Source organism: Gobius niger, assembly GCF_951799975.1.
Source record: "Gobius niger genome assembly, chromosome: 15".
Classification (NCBI taxonomy): domain Eukaryota; kingdom Metazoa; phylum Chordata; class Actinopteri; order Gobiiformes; family Gobiidae; genus Gobius; species Gobius niger.
This window is the reverse complement of record NC_136866.1, coordinates 13905800-13924846: the sequence shown is the minus strand read 5'-3', so window position 1 is coordinate 13924846 and position 19047 is coordinate 13905800. Positions and strand designations below refer to the sequence as shown.

At 42.6% G+C, this 19047-nt stretch overlaps 3 protein-coding genes across 3 annotated transcripts; 1 reads left to right on the top strand and 2 right to left on the bottom strand.

Moving 5' to 3' along the window:
• Nucleotides 1–4942: 4942 nt before the first annotated feature.
• LOC306975314 (uncharacterized protein) lies at nt 4943–8573 on the bottom strand. The gene is made up of 7 exons (XM_079572831.1): nt 8423–8573; nt 8192–8353; nt 7858–7982; nt 7476–7776; nt 7303–7401; nt 5659–5813; nt 4943–5513 (listed from the first exon to the last, which is right to left on the bottom strand). Exons 2-7 carry the CDS (start codon nt 8340–8342, stop codon nt 5490–5492), a joined length of 855 nt encoding a protein of 284 aa, XP_079428957.1. The 5' UTR covers nt 8343–8353; nt 8423–8573; the 3' UTR covers nt 4943–5489.
• A 1192-nt stretch (nt 8574–9765) lies between these two features.
• On the bottom strand, nt 9766–13421 carry mcm9 (minichromosome maintenance 9 homologous recombination repair factor). The gene is made up of 14 exons (XM_079572412.1): nt 13241–13421; nt 12883–13060; nt 12654–12801; nt 12479–12585; nt 12150–12356; nt 11985–12066; nt 11626–11826; nt 11381–11506; nt 11171–11290; nt 10928–11102; nt 10627–10838; nt 10259–10459; nt 10102–10184; nt 9766–9996 (listed from the first exon to the last, which is right to left on the bottom strand). Exons 2-14 carry the CDS (start codon nt 13057–13059, stop codon nt 9835–9837), a joined length of 2001 nt encoding a protein of 666 aa, XP_079428538.1. The 5' UTR covers nt 13060; nt 13241–13421; the 3' UTR covers nt 9766–9834.
• Nucleotides 13422–13866: 445 nt separating this feature from the next.
• On the top strand, nt 13867–17710 carry LOC306974977 (uncharacterized protein). Its single transcript, XM_079572384.1, has 5 exons — nt 13867–13920; nt 14899–15029; nt 16313–16438; nt 17507–17579; nt 17646–17710. The coding sequence occupies exons 1-5, from the start codon at nt 13875–13877 to the stop codon at nt 17699–17701; spliced, it is 432 nt and encodes a 143-aa protein (XP_079428510.1). The 5' UTR covers nt 13867–13874; the 3' UTR covers nt 17702–17710.
• Nucleotides 17711–19047: the final 1337 nt, after the last annotated feature.

Genomic DNA, 19047 nt, shown 5'->3' with positions numbered 1-19047 from the left:
CACCCTGCTGGAATATTTTTCCTTCCGATGCCGCTGCTGGGACAACCTTTCAGTCTAGGGGCTGATTTTCAGAGGTTTTCCGTGTGTTGCATGTTGTAATGTTCTTGTTGTTTGTTACTGCTGCAGTACTGGGATGGTTTGGTTTCATCCTTGTTGTTTTCGGACACTTTTAACATCTGTCCAGGGACCACAGATGAGCAAAAACCTTCTGGATAATACTATCTTTATGGACATGTTCTTTACTATGCACTGTCCCCTCAAACAAATAAATGCAATAAAATGTCTTGATAAAGGGTTTTTGTTTTAAATCTACTACCTTTGTGGACACATCTCTTTCAGGATGCAACGCAAACAAAAGCAGATATAGCATTGAGTTGAATTGAGAGGAAAGCAGCAAGTCAACAGTCTTCCCAGAAGTAAATTCCACAACACTCTCATATAATGTTCACACACGGATGAGTAATGGTCTCCCACTGAGGTGTTTTTGGTCTGAAAGGTACACAGTAATCAGAAATAAAACCAAGGATGGTCAGCAAGTCTCAAAACCATTCACAGATTGCACGATTGAAAAACGCCCGACCTTGAGAAGAAAAACAATCATCTGAATGATTAAATTACTATCTAAATGCACCGTGCTGCTTGTTTTTCCGTTAAAAAGGCACATTTGGCTTCCGTAGTTGTGCACATGCAGGTTCCAGACAAAGCCGGGGCTCTGAGCGAGCTGCTTGCAGAGCCTTACATCTATATGTATGTGTTGCAGATGTAAGTGGAAGTGTCAGCGGATGATGGATGATCGGAGCACTGGGCTGCGTCTCCCAGCCGCATACAAGTGGCTTATTCCCCATCCATCTCTGCGCGCTGCCTCATCTGTCCAGGGAAAGCCATTTTCTGTGCACCGCAGCGCGCCGCTTAAGGTTATTCCATTTCTTCATTACAAACCTTTTTCCTGTGCTCCAAAGCCACACTCGCCACTATTCAACCGCTACACCAGGCCTTACAAGAACCAGATTTGTATGTTTTTTTTAATAGCTGAACACTTTGGAATTATAACTGGGTATTCAGTTCAAACCCCTCTCTTTTTAATTTTGTTTTAATAACTACTCACTGGTGGCTCAGATGGAACAGCGTTGTCTTAGGAAGGTTGGCGGTTTGAATCCCGGCTCACGCAGGCGCAGACTGTGTCCTGAGGCAAGACCCTTCACCAACTGTGCCTGTGTGAATGTAGTGTGTGAGTGAATGGTCGGTGGTGGTCAGAGTGAACAATGGCGCAGATTGTTAGCCTCGCTTTTGTCCGTCTACCCCAGGGCAGCTCTAGTAGCCTACACCACCGAGTATGGAGTGAATGGTTAATGACTACAGTGCAGGTTGTTGCCCCCTTACATAAGGCTACTAGCCAGCTTTAAGAGTATGCCTGTCGAGCAAAAGGGAAATCAAATCTGCACTGGTACATGGTCTGAAAAGACAAAAGGAATCAGTCACACTCAGTCACCAATATGATTGTTCGATTTAGCAGAAGTTAAATGACAGTCTTCAACGTAGACACCACTTTCCCTTTGAGAATCAGTGAGGATCTTACTGAACCTGAGGAAGATAGTACCTTTGCACAAACCTTTTGTGATAACTGTACATTCCTATACAATTACCCAGTACTTTTTACTTGAGCTTGAGTAAAAATCATTTGAGTAAAGAAAAGGCCATTAATTCCCAATGTGAGTAAATTGTAATGTCAAAGCATTGTGTATTATATGAAAGAAATGTGAAGTTCTTGCACTTAATCTTAATGACATCTTTGATCTATTTTTTTTTTAAACACATTTTTTTAACAGTGGTTCTCAAACTGTGGAGCACATACAAAGGTGGTATTTCTTCTTGCCATCTGCAATTTCATTTTGTTTTAATAAGAAATTGTTTAATTTATGCTTTAGCAACGCACTCAAGTTATGTGTATTGACATTGTTTACATTCCGATAAGACATAATGTTACCCAGTTTGTGTTCTTTTTAAATCCGGTTTAGTCCTGATTTCATTTCAATCTAGGCCTGGTGGCACTTGAAAGGTCAAATATTTTATGAGGTGAAAAGACATATAGACAAATCCCAGTTTTCGCTTCATGCCTATTCAACAGGAAGTAAATCACACTATCACACTCAGACAGTTTGAGAACTTAAGTAGCATTTTCAGCTCGGATTTTTCTCATTTTACTTGAATTTTTGTTTGGCCCAAGACTTTTTTTTATTTCTTTGAGTATTTCAGTATTTGTCCTAGTGAAGCATATCAATTAGAAAATATCACCTTAGGCACTTTCCTTCATCATCTTGCAAAAGCAAACTGGAAAAAGGGCAAAGCACTGGTAACCTTTAGACATGAACCGTTCCTTACTAAAAATGACATGACAGATAAAGATTTTAACGAATGCCTTATATCCCCCATCAGGCTGTCAGGATCCCATATGTTGAAAATGATTTGCGTCTTTCCTCATGTGCAGTGCGTGTTGTGTCTGCCGGGTTTGGGCTGTGTGTGGGGGTCCAGACAAAGAGAGTCGCGGCGTCATCATTAATCTCAGTCAGCGCAGAGGCCGGCCCAATCTGCACGAGCAGCTCAGTGACAAATGCCACCACCGCGCTGGGGAAAAGCATCTCCGGCTTCAGCTCGCCTTAATGTCACATCCATCAGACTGACCCTGTCCTGCCACGGCCATCACGTCACCCTGCCGTGGCCATACAATTAGACTACACCATGCAACACCAGGCAAAACCACGGCAACACAATCAGACTACACCATGCAACACCAGGCAAGACCACGGCAACACAATCAGACCAAACCATACAACACCAGGCAAAACCACGGCAACACAATCAGACCAAACCATGCAACACCAGGCAAGACCACGGCAACACAATCAGACCAAACCATGCAACACCAGGCAAGACCACGGCAACACAATCAGATCAAACCATGCAACACCAGGCAAGACCACGGCAACACAATTAGACTACACCATGCAACACCAGGCAAGACCACGGCAACACAATCAGACCAAACCATGCAACACCAGGCAAAACCACGGCAACACAATCAGAACAAACCATGCAACACCAGGCAAGACCACGGCAACACAATCAGACTACACCATGCAACACCAGGCAAAACCACGGCAACACAATCAGATCAAACCATGCAACACCAGGCAAGACCACGGCAACACAATCAGACCAAACCATGCAACACCAGGCAAGACCACGGCAACACAATCAGACTACACCATACAACACCAGGTGAAACCACGGCAACACAATCAGACCAAACCATGCAACACCAGGCAAAACCATGGCAACACAATTAGACTACACCATACAACACCAGGTGAAACCACGGCAACACAATCAGAACAAACCATGCAACACCAGGTGAAATCACGGCAACACAATCAGACCAAACCATACAACACCAGGCAAGACCACGGCAACACAATTGGACCAAACCATACAATGCCTGGCAAGACCACGGCAACACAATCAGACCAAACCATACAACACCAGGTGAAATCACGGCAACACAATCAGACCAAACCATACAACACCAGGCAAGACCACGGCAACACAATTGGACCAAACCATACAATGCCTGGCAAGACCACGGCAACACAATCAGACCAAACCATGTAACACCAGGCAAGACCACGGCAACACAATCAGACCAAACCATGTAACACCAGGCAAGACCACAGCAACAAAATCAGACCAAACCATAACACCAAGCAATACCATGGCAAAACAATCAGACCAAACCATACAACACCAGGTGAAACCACGGCAACACAATCAGACCAAACCATACAACACCCATCAAACCTTTGATGGTCATCCTAACCCTAACAGCCCTAAACGTAAGTTTGCAATATGCACCTGGTTAACATGGATGCTTGGTTGTTTCAGGAGGCTGACCCCCCACGGCAACACGATCAGACCAAACCATATAACATCTGGCTAAACCATGGCAACCCAATTAGACCAAAATGATATAAGGCAATACCATGGCACCACAATCAGCCCAATACTGTCAGGCCAAACCAACAGACTTTTTAACAGCCAAACAATCAGATCAAAAACCTTCACATCAGAATAAACCACAGCCACACAATCAGACCAAACTGAGGCATTATCACCAGAGCAAACTATGGCAACACAAACCAATAATATCAGCCCTGCCCAGGTCACATCATCATTCAATCAACACTTGGGTCAGACAACACCTTCAGACCACACTGCCATCAAAACAACAAACCAAAATACTGCAGTCATACTGATACTATCAAACCAAAAATGCCATCATTCCATCAATCAGACCATATGGAAATAGTTCTTATGATTATGTCTCTAACTGTAATGGGAAACGTGACAAAATTATAGGCTGATTAGTGCTCATTTAATATTTTTGTCTTTTATTGCACTAACTGCCTGAGAGGTGTGTATTATTTTAACTATTTCATGTATTAATTCGTTTTTGGTCAAAGTCATGAAGAGAATAATAAGCTGGTAATTGTTAAGACTGCACTAATGGTGCTCAATATGCGAAGAACCAGTTTTGAATTCTCAGGCAGTGTAAGCACGGCTATTTCCCCCATTGTATTGGTTTCTTTATATCTTTTACACCTAACTGTTAATGTGTCAGTCGTTGACATACAGCACTAGAATGCACATCTTTGCATTCTCTGCCGCATGTTTAAACTGGAGTAGCTCTGCTTTGCAGACATGATGACCCAATATGGCTCAACACTGCCCTCTGCTGGCCCGCCTTACTGCAGCTAAAGAAACATTGATCAAAATGTCGTCCCTGACATTAATTTCAATAGTGCACGCAACGATAAATAAAATGAACTCGCCTCAGAATGATCAAACCTTTTCACTTGTGTGCATGAGACTAATGTGTCAAACTTCAACGTATAAGTTAGTATTTTTTATTTGGAGATTTTGGATTCAGTGGAAAAGCAAACACATTTTACAAGAAAAAAAAATCTCAATTACCGTTTTTTTTACACAGTGATTAATAAATTCACATTTAAGCACAAATTGACAGGACAGTGGCACATATATGCGACACAGACAAAATTACATGTATTACAAAAATATAGAGAAGTGACAATTAAAAGCAAATTTAAATGCTTGGTTGTATTGACAGACAGGAATTGATTCTCTCCAAAAGAAGAGGAAGCCTGGCATAATGTATAAAATACATTTGTGACAAAGCACTTCTGAGACCTATATACAGTATATGCTATAAGGTCAACAGATGACACAGACAAACACAAATCTAAATGTAAGCTTTGAACATAAAACTATTAAATGTACAACGCTTAAAATAGAAGTTACATTTTGAAATTGGGGAAAAAAACAATCAAACCATCATTTGTTTCCAGCACATGGAAGAGGCCTCTTGGTTCTTCCAATCATCTGCAGCTCTTGGGCCCCCCTGCCCCTCTGTGCACTCTCTATCTGGCGTACCTCAGTGCCAGCTGAAACAAAAGACAGATACAGCCATGTTCAAAACATGATGTGTGTCCATGTTTTATTGACAGTACTATAAGTACTAGTAGTTTAAGTATCAGTAGTATCAGTAGTAGCAGCATTAGCACGATTGCAGAAGTGCTGAGGACTCACCTGATGAGCCGCGTGTGCAAACCAGGCTGAAGACAGGAGCTGCACGCTCCGGCCTTCAGTCTGGGTCAGTTTGCTCCCCCTCTTCCTCAGAGCCACACTCATCCTCTGCATAAAGTTTCTCATCACACCAGCAGGATCACGCTGCGTCATATGCTCTGCTCAGAATCATCAACATGTGCAGGAGAAGAGCACACACATTTAAACCAGACATTTATGGTAACATTCTTCAATATGGTGTCAGGAAAAGTTACACGTGCACTCACACCAAAAGTAATACTAGTCCTGTGGTTGAAAATGTTATTATGATGTTGCTACATGGCAACAGCAGCTTCAGGGTCAAAATGTAAACAAGACAAAATGTCTTATTTTAAGATTTTTAAAGGTTTTTAGGAGGGTACTTTTTGCAGTGTGATGACCAGTATGGGCTTAACTCGTAACATGTCATTAAAGGCCCGATACTGGACTTTTTTTTATTAACCAACAAAGTAAATTGTTAAATGTGGTCCTTACTGATTCCTGATTCCTGATTTTCCTAACACATACCTAATGAGTTAAAAGAACCTTTCCCAAGTTTCAGGAAGCAACACTATCACTGTAATGTAAACAACAAGCTTGCCAGTTCATGATCAATAAAAAGGATTTGTGATTTGAATTTCCCACAATTGACTCATTTTACTGTTAGGACAAAGCTTATTATTTCCACTATTAGAAAGAAAATCCGATACAGAGCCTTTAACATAGTGCCTGTACTAGTGCAAAGCGTGCGTAGACATTGTAGGGTTAACAGCCACAGTCTTTTGTCTGATCACACACAGCTAAAGTGCTGACAGTGTTTATATGACTCCACACGCTCCATCACAGCGGTGAGTGAGTTTACATGAGGTCAGTCATGAATGGCTGTAGTCAGTGTCCCAGAGCAGCCTGGTACCTCTCTCATCAGTTACACTCCCCCCAGTCAGCGGGGTCAAACCGCGAGCTTCCGAATGACCGCTATTGTATTTACTTTCACTCAAATAAACAAAGCTACTGTTGTCATCGGACTGACGCATCAGAGAGACTTGTGTCTGGTGTGATAACTTACAAATCACATTCAATTACACAAGAAGGCAATCAATATACTGAATGGGCAATAAATCTTACCTAAAAGACAAATCATAAATTATCCTGTATCGTTAAAAAGTCATTAAAAAAAAGCAGTTCCCAAAAGATTTGGGGGGGGGGACTGTCCCAGGAACAAATGTTGCCAAAGAGGAGCAACACATTATGAGTCATAACTCAACATGTAAAAAAGGGAACAAAAAGATCACTACTGGGTGTCTGGCACCATTTACAGTAAGCTATATTAAATTAATATTAACTTTTGGGGGGAAAACGGGATCACACTAATTTCTGCCTGGCCAGCACTTTTAGTAGTGGCAAACAGCATAAATGCTATGTTTAGGGGGGACTATGTGACTATGACAGAAAAGCGCTATATAAAACCAATGCATTATTATTATTATTATTATGTGGACATAAAACATATAAGACAGCCCCTAACATTCTGGACCCACCTCCGCCCCTTATTCAGAATTTGGCACTTGTCTAAAAAATATTTTTGGTGAGTAACAATAACTTTCCAGAGAAAACCTCCCAAGCGCTCACCTTGATCCTTGTATTGCTTTTGTTTAGTAGCCATCTTGCTCTTCATCCGGTTCAGGAGAGCTTTGCAGTGGTAGATGATCAGGTTCATCTGTTGAGCATCTGCACGAGGACAATGGAAGTCAGGAGAGAGGTTCCTTTGTGTGTTATTTGGACTAATTACTTCGATGCCTTACCTCGAGTCAGTTTGGGCTGGCAGTTGATGAAGTGAGTTTGTTTGGGGGGCACGTAGCTTTTGCGTCTGGCGCGCAGACTCCGGGGCGCGGGGCTGGGAGCCGGGCCCTCGCTGGGGTCACCCGGAGCCTTCTTCTGGCCCTCGTGTGTCCCTGGGGTGATCAGCACTCCTCCAGGCGGACCTTTCAGATGGGTCTTACAGGCTGTGTACAGCACTTGGATGAAGATGCACTTGTCGGCGGGCGAGCGGGTCACCCAGTGGTCCACGGTGTTGTCAAAGGCCAGCTCGAACTCGGGGCTGTCCTGGTAATTAAAAAAATATACATCGAAATGAGATGACAGGAGACAGAAACACTGCAGTGATGGTTGTGTGATTGCGACAACCTTGTTCGGGTTTATTCCGTTCACTTGCCGCAGCTCCTCCACTCTCCACTGGGACTTCCTGGTGAGGAGGTCTCCGGTCTTCTTCACCTTTGAGATGTAGAGCTGCTGAGGCTTGTTCTTTGTCACTGTAAACACACACACAGCACTGAAGTACAGCCGTCTCTAAAAACTCGGGGCTGTTGTAAGGACACTGTAGGATTCTGTTTTATTATTAATCCATAAAAGTATCCGCTACATCTGCAAAATCACTCAGGTCTTTCATCGGTGTGAGCAACATTAAGGAACCATTCACGCATTTGCACACACATTCTGCTCCTGTCGTGCAAGTGTCTACCTGAGACGCAGAGGAAGGTGTTTTGGCCCCTCTTCCTGGTGGACAAGAGAGACCTGTACCTCCGCTGAGCCCTCTGCACCTCCACTGCCACCAGCAGCAGCTCTCCGCACGGGACAAACAGCTCCTTGTTCAGCCCATTCTGGTTGTTCATTTTACTCAGACCTTAGGACACATTACAGCTGCGGTTATTCACATGTTGGAATAAGTCAGTTACCACGCTCTTCGGCTTACCGTTTGTTCCCCGGTTGATTCCCCTCTTTATGAAATACGACAGAGTCCAGCCATAGGAGTTAGTAGTTAGTGGTTAGTGTCTGAAGGCAGCCGTGCTCTGCTGCTCCCTTTAAAGGCGCTGGCAGAGGGAGGGTGAATGGGCTGAGCCAGTTACAGAGGCCTCAAAATGGTGCCAAGTCATGGGAGTAGTGGTCTAAGCTCGAACATCCAAACTCCCCTCTCCCCAGACACTTCCTTACAGCAGAGACAGACCACCAACAACGAACATTCACCTGTTGCTCCGAGCGGGTCGATGTCAAAATGTGTAAGGAGCTCTGGGGAGTCTTTGGTCATTATTGATGTAAATGTGTATGCGTTGCTAAACATAGACTATGTATTTTTAGAGAATGTTTTAAATATTTATTGTCTTCCCATGCGTGTTTGCTACTGAAGTAGAGCTGAATTCATTAGTAATTATTATGTATCTGATATAACATATATCAAATTAAAATTTAATTTTTATTCACAAATACTATATTTTAATGCCACAATTGCAAAAATACCAGTGCATATTTTATTGCTTCAGATTTGCAAACAAGGTATACTTTATCAAACTCAGGGTAAGTGGGAAATGTTGTCAAAAGCACATTGGACATGAGCAAACATATGCTGAATGTGTTTCACAAAAACTTGTCATGATTTTCCCCCCAAAATTGATTTGTCAGTTTTAGTTGAATTCAATGCTTTATAATGACTTAAAAGGCGTTAATTTTCATTCATTTAATGACAAAACATCTCCAGGAGATCGTGTGCATACATTAAATATATACACATTTATATTACAATAGTTACCATCATACAAGTGTTTTTTGGACCAACCATTTGAGAGTAACGCAGTTTTGATTGACTATATGTGCTTTACATGTGGTAGAATTGGCAATAAAGCCAATAGAAATGAACTGTGAGACATAAATCTTATAGCTTATCATATTTTACTCTGAATATGTCGCAATCACTCTTTGAACCAGAGCTTCAGACAGACACAAAAGATGGTTGAAATGCTTTCCAATTAATCTATCTTTGGCTAATGAGACGGATGGACATCAAATGACCATGATAACAGTGACAGCCAGTGTTGCCATGCATGAAACTCACAGAGCCTTTAGATTTAGCCGACTGTTCCCAGCCAATCCATACTTTTACTCTTGTTATAATGATTTTCCTCAAGAAAATTGCTACATTTTTGTTTAATTCTTTGTGAAATGCTCCTTATTCAGTCATTATTATAATCATTATATTTTTTGGTAAAAAATTAGGGCTGACTCTTCGCCCTGTATGTACATCATTTCAACTGCTTGAGATCGAAAATAAAGTGTAAAAAAATATCATCATTATTGAAAAATAAAGCATATCTGTATTAGTGCATCTGTTCTTCAGTTGACTGCTTGTGCTGAAAGTCTGTCCATCTCCTTTTGCAGCAGCAGAGGCAAATTGAGTCCTTCTAGAAGTAACTGGCACTGAGTCCTGTACTGCTGCACGGGATCTTCCGGGAAAGACGTCAGTAACGCGTTCATGCTTCCAAGCAGAGCTCCGCCCTAGAGCCGAGACCAGAGTCATGAATCTACATCTACACAAGTCTTTATTTGAAAATATTGTACGATTTTTTGGGGGTCCCATTATGGAAAGAAGAATCGTTTTACCTGCATTGAGCACTCCATAACAGAAACAGCCATGATGGCATCCTCTATGGTTACTGTCTCGCGATACATTAGTTTGGCATGAGCTGTGGGTTAAAAACATATTTAGTCCAGATATAACAAAAAGTATAAAAGAGCAGTGAAGAGACGGATGCACTACCTTCGGCCAGCCTGCTCAGACTCTCCAGCATGCGTATGGTGGTGCGAGCGTTGCGTCCTTGGCTCTGCCTCTGCAGCTGGTAGTAGCTGGTCAGGACCCTGTTGGCGTCCTGTGAGAGCGCTGGCTGCATGCGTTTGATCAAACAGAAGTACGCCTTCATCCGGTCTATGGACCACAGGCTGGACGAGTCGCCGGGCTGACCTGAACACACGCACAGAAAGAAAAAACATTTTTCAAAGAAGAGATATGGGATAAAATATATAAAATTTTTCCATTTTGTCCATATCTTTTCACTGATCTAGTGACCCTTACTAATCTTTTCCATGATATTTGAATTGAGATTTGATACAAACACGGAGAAGCCGTACCTGGCATGCCCCTGTCCTCCAGGATGAAGGAGGAGATGGTGCGGTCCCACTCGGCGTTCCTGCTGTCCAGCAGAACCAGCACCAGGTCGAAGCGGCTGAGCAGAGGACTGGCCAGAGCCACGTTCTCCGACAGAGACTGGGCCGGGTCGTACTGGCCTTTGGGGTTAGTGGCTGCCAGGATGGTAGTCCGGGTGTTCAGCTTACACACCATACTAGGAGGAGACACTTCACTCAATAAAACACATTTCAAACTACTACTACTAATCTCTGTGACCCAGACAGAGAGTGCGGTGTGGCGTACCCTGCTTTGGCCACACTGATGGACTGCTGCTCCATAGCCTCGTGTATGCTGATGCGGTCGTGCTCCTTGATGCTGTTGAACTCATCGATGCAGCACAAACCGCCATCGGACAAGACTAAAGCCCCTGCCTCAAGGTGCCACTCACCCCCATCCTTCACAGCAGCTACGGTCAGACCTGAAAGAGCAGAGGGAAATCAATATACTCACGTCACATTAGGTACAACTAACTTAAAGAGGCCCTACCTGCGTTCGTTGACCCGATCCCAGCTGTGAGCACAGAGCGAGGCATGACTTTAGCTGCGTACTTGAGGAACTGAGACTTTCCTGTTCCGGGGTCGCCCACCAGAAGAATGTGACACTCGCCTACGGAAAGAGCAAATCTTTATGAATCCAAACGCAAACAGCTTTATCTTTCAACAGTATGTAAAAAATAAGCTTTCAACTGAACTTTACCTCGAACTTTACTACCCATGGAATCTATCCTCTGCACCCCTCCAGCCATCACCATAGCCACGGCCAGCTTGACCACGTACATGCCAAATATCTGTGGGCAAAAGCTCATCAAGATCTGGTCCCTGCCTACAGAAAAAAACAAAAAAACAATTAACATAAATCAAGATAGCACTTCTAAATTCCTGTACATATTAATAACATAGAGCGAACTAAAAAGAATGCATGTCTCAGCCTCCAGAACTCACCGGCGAGCGGGTTGAGCCTGTAGGTGTCCCAGAAGTCCTCCACGTCGCGGTGAGCCTCCTCCAGCAGCACCGAAGTGGCCGAGTGCTGGTTGTTCACCTCAATATTGTTGGCTTTCAGAATGAGCTCCACGTCGCAGCGGGAGCCCTCGGTGAACGGCTTCCAGCGCTGACACACGATCCCATAGACCGTCACGTCATCTCCTGCAAAGACAGAAAGTAATTGGTGATAAGAAGATGCTTATTATATAATAAGAATGGAACAGTTACTAGGGATGCACTCAAATTTCCCACAAGAAAAGGAGCACGTCTTCTCTCTTGTCCAAGCAATGTGTTACTCATTACGTTCAGGAATACATTACCTGATTTGCAACTGTCAACCAAGTCATCCTCCAGAGCTATGAGCATGGAGCGGGGAATGCTGCCCACGGACAGCCGCTGGACCTATGATGAGAAAAAAAAACACCTTCTATACCGGGAGAATAATAAGATTCTGGATTCGTATTTATCAGCAGTATTGTCCCCACCTGCTCTTGGATCTTGATCTCCTGGTAGTCCCTGCAGGCGGCCGGCTCGGTGTCGCCCGAGAGGCAGCTGAACTTGCGGGACTCGCAGCGCTCAGGGTTGGGGCAGGCGGCGGGAGGAACAAACGTGTAGAACTGGTCAAACTCGGCGGCAACTTTAAAAACATGCCGGCACTTGGCACACATGTAGTCGCGCTGATACTCCAGCACCTGTCAAAGGCAGAGGAAAAGACAAAACCTAGTATTCAGGAGTTTTAGGAGAGATTCATAATATATTTGTATTGTGTCACAGTGTTAAGCTACTTATCTGAGTGAATAATAAAGAGGCTCACCTTAGTGTCACTGGTTCGAATGACTGTGCCATTGACGGACAGGAAATGACCCACATCTCTGGAGCGGGGAATGGTTTCCCTCGTGAGCTCAGGGCACACAGGCAAGCCTAGAAAACAAAAGTTTATACATTAGCTGTTTTGCTCAGGAAGGATGACAAAAGTTTAAAACGTTTACCTGACATGCGTGCGTGAAGTGTGCACAGAAGTTTATGCTCTGCTGCCCTCTGGTGGCCGCTCGCTGACAGTTCCAAAGCTCTTTGCTGCAGAACCTCGTCGAAAAGAGTCAACACTTCATTGGGATACACATTAAAATAGTCCCCGACCTGTAAAAACGGAACGTAAACAAACAACCATGTAATTTATGTTCGTGTAACTTTGTGAAGGAAACATGTGCGAACTCTTACTTCCATGTTTGCTTCAAAGAGGTTCATGGCGTTGACGACAATGGCATGGTGAGTGAGCACTTCAGCCTCAGCGATGACTTGGAGGATGTCTTCATTGTGATGCTCCAGCACGTAATTCTTGAACACGCTGCGGATGAGGCTCTCCTCCTCCGAGCTCAGCCTCATGAACTGGGCCATCCTGGAGACGAGCGGTTACATGGAGCATAAACATGGGCAACAATAAAATAAAAACAGATGAACTTGACAAAAACATAATGCAAAACGTGAATGAACTTCACATTTTGGCAGACGCAAAGCATAAAGGTGTGCACACGTTTTATGGGAAACACACGGTCTTGTGTGTGTGCGGTGTCGTTACCTGCACAAAGCTATAAATTATCCAAAAATGATAAATAATCACATATTTAGTTGTTGCTTCCACAGCTTCGCTTCCACAGAGTTGTGTTTCCCGGGTACCATGTTTCTGTCACCCTGAGTTTTGTTTTTAGGCGAAAGGTTTACTTAAAATAACGAAAGCTCGCCAATGTTGCTGGGTTGTACAGTTTTACAACGCAGGAAAAATATGCCTAAGAATAAAACACATTTTACGATTAAACAAGAATACATTCCATACATTAAGCACGAAAAGTCGCCTGTAAAAATAATATCTGGGCTTTAATTTCGCCGCACCTCTTGTTCGTCTATTACCGTTTCTGACCAGGCAAGTGAGTCTCGCCCCCTAGCGTCTTGTAAAATTGGAGGAGGAGCTCGCGCAGTCCGTTCTGGGGTTTTGGTTGCTGAAGAAAAGTTGTGTGTGTCCGACTCCTTTCGTAGCCTGAAAAAACGAGAATCGACCCCAAGATCCAGCTCGTTTAAGTTTATCGTTGTGTATTTTGTTTACCCTCGGATCACTAGCTGACTTCGGATGAGATTGCATTAATTTTTTCAATCATCTTCGCTCTGCAGCCACCAGCCACCCTCCGCCAGCATCAGTCTATGGCCAGCATCCAGCAATGTGGCCCAATCATCAGCTGCTCGTGGTGCTGCTGTCAGTGTCAGGTAAGTGCATGGCTTTGCAACAGCGTTTGACTCCATCGGGCGCATTACCGAGCTTTGGCCTCGTTTTAACGCATTCGTCACAAGTGTTAGCTAAGGGAAACGTGGGTGCTAGTAGTTGCTTCAAAATTGTCAAGCATGAGTCATGATCTCATGACCGCCGGCTGGTAGGCGGGGGGAATTCTGAGCTGGGTGCTGAAATCCTTTTCCTAGGATGGGAAAGGCAACATTTGCATATCGACTCCCTGATTGGTTAGATTCGTACTAACGCCTGAAAGACACCTTTTGTAAACTTCACTTTCCTTAAAGTTAAGGTTAGTTTGTAAAAGACAGTGACCCTGAAAAGGGACCCTGCAAATGATTAAATATGTCTGTAAACCCGTCTCTGTGAGTTTTGGACCTCAACCAACATTTTAATTTAATAATAATAATAATGATGATGATGATGATGATGATGATGATGATGATGATGATGATGATGCTTTACACTTGTGTTGCGCTTTACAAGCTTGTGTTACCAACTTTCCCAAAGTGCTGATCTGTCGGCTAGTCATTGTTTATTCACTCGGTGGCAAGCTACTGTTGTAGCCACAACTGCCCTTGGGTAGACAGACGGAAGCAAAGCAACCTGTCTGTGCCATTGGCCCCTTCAACCACCACCAACAACTCACTCACTCACTACATTCTGACGGGATCGGGCCGTGCGAAGGGGGAATGGCCTTTTTACTCTAGTGGCTTCCTCTATCATTGTTATCGAAAAATCAGGTATACAGTAGTGCCTTTTAAAGCCACAAAAAAAAAACTGTGAGAAACACTACAAATGTGAAACCAAATAAATGCATTCTTACTTCATAATGTTTTAAGTAAAACATATATCAGGTACTATTTAGGCAAGAGCGCAAACCACTCAGCCCCTGTGCACAAGAAAGACCTCATACAAGGACAGTCTCTGATCGTTTTGTTCTGATGTGCTTTTTGCAGTCTGTTTACAGGCAGTGCTTGGTGCTCGAGCCCCGGGGGTCTATGTGGCCAACCAGACAGTGAGTTGCTGTGAAGAATTGATTATACCCATCGACAAAGACTGCCTAAACAGGTTACTCATTGAAGACATGGTAAGACTTCACACACACTTGAGGCTATTTCACACCAACACAATAATCAACAGTCGTGTCGTGGTCGTGTAGCTTTTGGCCAACGTCGGGACGCGAGTGGTTGGTGTGAACAGCACCGTCGGTCGTAGATGCCATCTGTGGAGGTCGGTGAAACCAGTTCCGTGCTCCCTCGCGCTCCCTTTGCCATACAAGCTGCGCACTGTTTTATCAACTAGCCGGAAAAATATACAAACTTCTATGTGACATTAACAGAAATAAAAAGGCGACGGGACTGTCTGAGAAAACTCACTGGCCAGAGACGACCACCACACAGCATTTGAACGGGGACCAAGGCATTTTGTTACAATTTACCACTATACGTATGTACACTACAAACATCATGTGCACGGGCACTGTGCGGCTATCGGGTCTGGGGTTCAGGTCGCTTGTTGCCCTTAGCAGGTGAGACGGGGAAAGACCTGAGCAGACAAATAGTCGCCTGACAGTGCATCGAGTTGGTGTGAAACCTATTTTACACTGTCCATGAACCAAATAAATGAGTCTAAAAAACAGTGTTCTGATCTTATACTTTATAGCCACAGAAGCTCGTAACTGGTTTTATTCAAACACCCAAAGGTTTGTCTCGTGTTGACGTGCTTTGAGACCTTTCAGTTTCATTTCAGTGTGACCCTGTGTGCCCAGTCCAACTTTAACTAATGTGTGTGATGTGTGGTGTGTTTGATAGACCCTTTTTTTCAAATTTCTTTCTAAATATCTCCCATTATTTTTGTCTGCCATCTCCTCCACCTCACCGTCTGGTTGCTTACCTTGGGTATTTTTCTGTGTTTCACAACTTACCCAACTTATTTGAATTATTATTCAATTTCAATTTTCAATTTATTATTGGAAAACCCCTTGAGATGACACATCTCGTTTGCAAGGGGGACCAAAACATAAAACAAACACAACATATATTAAATAAAAGGAGAAAGACAACTCCCTGCCTTTTAATTGAGTGAAATAAAATAACTTCAGTAGTGAGCCCATTTCGCATCATGTGTGGGAACCCGCCCAACAATTTTGTTTTTGAAATCCCTGTGATTTGGAGTATGTGCATAAAGATGTACAACATTCTCAAGAAAAATTATCCTGTAAGGCTTGACTCTCTGGGCATGTGACTTTATTTTGTTGCTAGTCAGGTGGAGACTCATTTCAATCTATATCATTTCACTCCTCACTCATGTGAATGGAACTCTTTCATAACGCATTTCATCTGCTTTTCTCCTGGTCCCGTTTGTCTCCAGGTTCTGGCTCGGGTGAAGGGGACCAAAGCCGATGTCCTGGAGCCATTTCACTTCCTCCCAGATAAAAATGTGATGCAGGTTGTGGACTGCGTGGGTTTCACCCTTCAGAGCAACTGTGATGTGGTCGTGAGTAAAAAGCATCAGATTTAAATCGTGCTTTTTGGACGCTATAAGTGGCTTTAGTTGCATTTTATTCACTCGCCACAAGGTACTTCTGTAGCTACGAGCTGACTGAGGGGAATGTACCAGCCAATCAGCACCAATACCTCTCCACCGTTAACCCAAACTACACTCAGACATGGGCGGTCTAACCCAAGGACATTACAGGTGAAACTCAAAGTGACATATGTCACTATGCCTTTGTTTGATTTAATTTGGGTGATTTTGGCGATAGCTTGTAAAAAAGTGAAGGTCCCCCACACTTTGAGCTATAATATTGTTTTTTTTTTTTTTACAAGCTGTAAGCCAATTTGTTGTCATTTTGATAATTATGACTCACAGCTTATGAAAAACCCTAATAAAACATCTCAGAAAATTAGAATATTTTGAGAATGGACTGTAAGCCAACATTATAACAAACAAAGGCTTGACATTTGTCACTTTGAATGTCATGAGTCTAAATCATATGTTAGTTTCACATTTTAAGTTGTATTACAGACAGAAGTGAATTTTTTCCACGATATTCTAATTTTCCGAGTTTTACCTGTATGGTATGAAGATAATGAAACTGAAAATCTCCAGGTCACAACCATTCTATCTACATTTTAAAATGTCAGAAACAGTCTAAAATCTAAAAGATGATTGACATTAAAATGGCATATCATCCATATGGGACTTTAAAATACATTTTTTTTAAAAACATTGTTTTGGAGCCTCAGCATCGTTATTGTACGTTGTACAGTTTGAAATTATGTTTCTGTACAAATTAAATAGTAACAATGAAATACAGGGGCGAGAGCTGGTGAAGACTTGGACTGTAGCTCCTCCTGCCGGCAGCTTTAGGAACAAAGTATTAATAAACAACTTTCTCCTCTGATTAATGACTTATGTGAAACTTCAGAACGACTCAGAACCGATATAATGTTGGATTACGGGCTCTAAAAATGTGGTGAACAGTTTTAACAATGCTGCAGCTGTATCCAAGTACAGAAAGACGCACTGACGCTGTAGTGGTTGACAGTTGTTTGCCGACAGGGAAACCTAGAGAGGGAGGACAACATTCACTACCTCGTAACTCCCTGTCCCAATGCTGCTGCTGCCATTCAGGGTAAGTGTGGCTGTGGCTCAGAGGCTATCCTCTCTCGTGCCTCGCAGTAAACTCCTTTTCTTTCAGGATCTGACCGGTGCCTCCTCCTCACTGTGGCTTTGCTGATGCTGAAGTTTCACTAGCACCAGCTGTCATTGTCTCACGATCTTCGAGAGATGAAGTGACCATCTTTTATTCTGTTCTTCTGTGCAATGATGTGAATGTGCGCTGTGTTTAGAACGCTATTTAGTCAAAATGCTATCCCAAAGTTTCTCCAAAACCAAACCAGGTTTTTAACTGGACTATACCAGGTCTAATCTTGGGTTAACCAAAAAAAAAGACAAAAATAGTATGTCGAAATGTCCAAACCTTTGAACTGCAGAGAAGCCTGAAGCAGCCCTCATGAATTGGGATCCCGCTGGGTATCGATAAAATGTTTGTCATTTAGAACTATGGAACAGAACAAAAATAGCTATTTATTCCATAAAAAACTATTACTTAGATCAGTGGTTCGCAACCTGTTTGGTCCCACATACTGAGACCTTCATTTATACTCTCGAGAGCCCCCTAACTTGAGGGTTTGCCAAAATTTGAACAAAATTAGCAACTAAACATAGATTATTCAGTATTTATTAGAGTGTTATATTCATTATGTTTTTTTAATCTGAGGTCATATCAATTACCCCCTGCCAAGGGCTCAAGTACCCAACAGGGGTGTCGTACCCCTGATTGGGAAACACTGCCTTAGACTACTACTACTTCATATCATTTATTTGAGCTGAAAGCATTAACTTAAGCATTAATCTATAATGCTGTCCCTGGACCAACAGGCATTAAAATGTAGTCCCTTGTTTGTTTTGATACATTTGTTTTTTCAAAACCATTTTTTTTTATTTATTCAATACCATACGGGTATCTTTTAAGGGTATCCAGCCCTATACATTTTTAAGGAATTGATTATATATATTATGTAACACAAGATTTTATTCACAAACACGTTTTTCAAAGTAAATGTCAGTCGTTTTGTAATTTTAGATGATTTAAAAAAAAAAGAAGTGCCTTTTATTAATTGCGTTTTCTGGCTGCCGTTATTAACACTTTATTAACATATTAGAAATTAATAAGAATCAATGAAGTGGTTTGTAAATCAAAGGTTGAAGCAGGAACGAGCATCTGGGACATGAGACATGAGGGAAATAATATACTGTATTTATATAACTTGTATATTTATGTATTTATTGTGACTTTAAATTATTTTTGAATTTCATATTGCACAAAACTAGTTGCTGCAGCAGCTAAAGGAAAAGGCAACCAGTTATTTATTTTTTGCTAAAACTGACCATTTCAAGCCACAACAACAAGCAGGATATTTCTGGTGGAATTACTGCAACATAAAACACCAGGCATAGGCTCCACTTAAAAAAAAAAAAAGTAACACCGACTCAAAATTGGTTTAGTGATTGTTTCTTGAGCATACAAACAGGTCTGC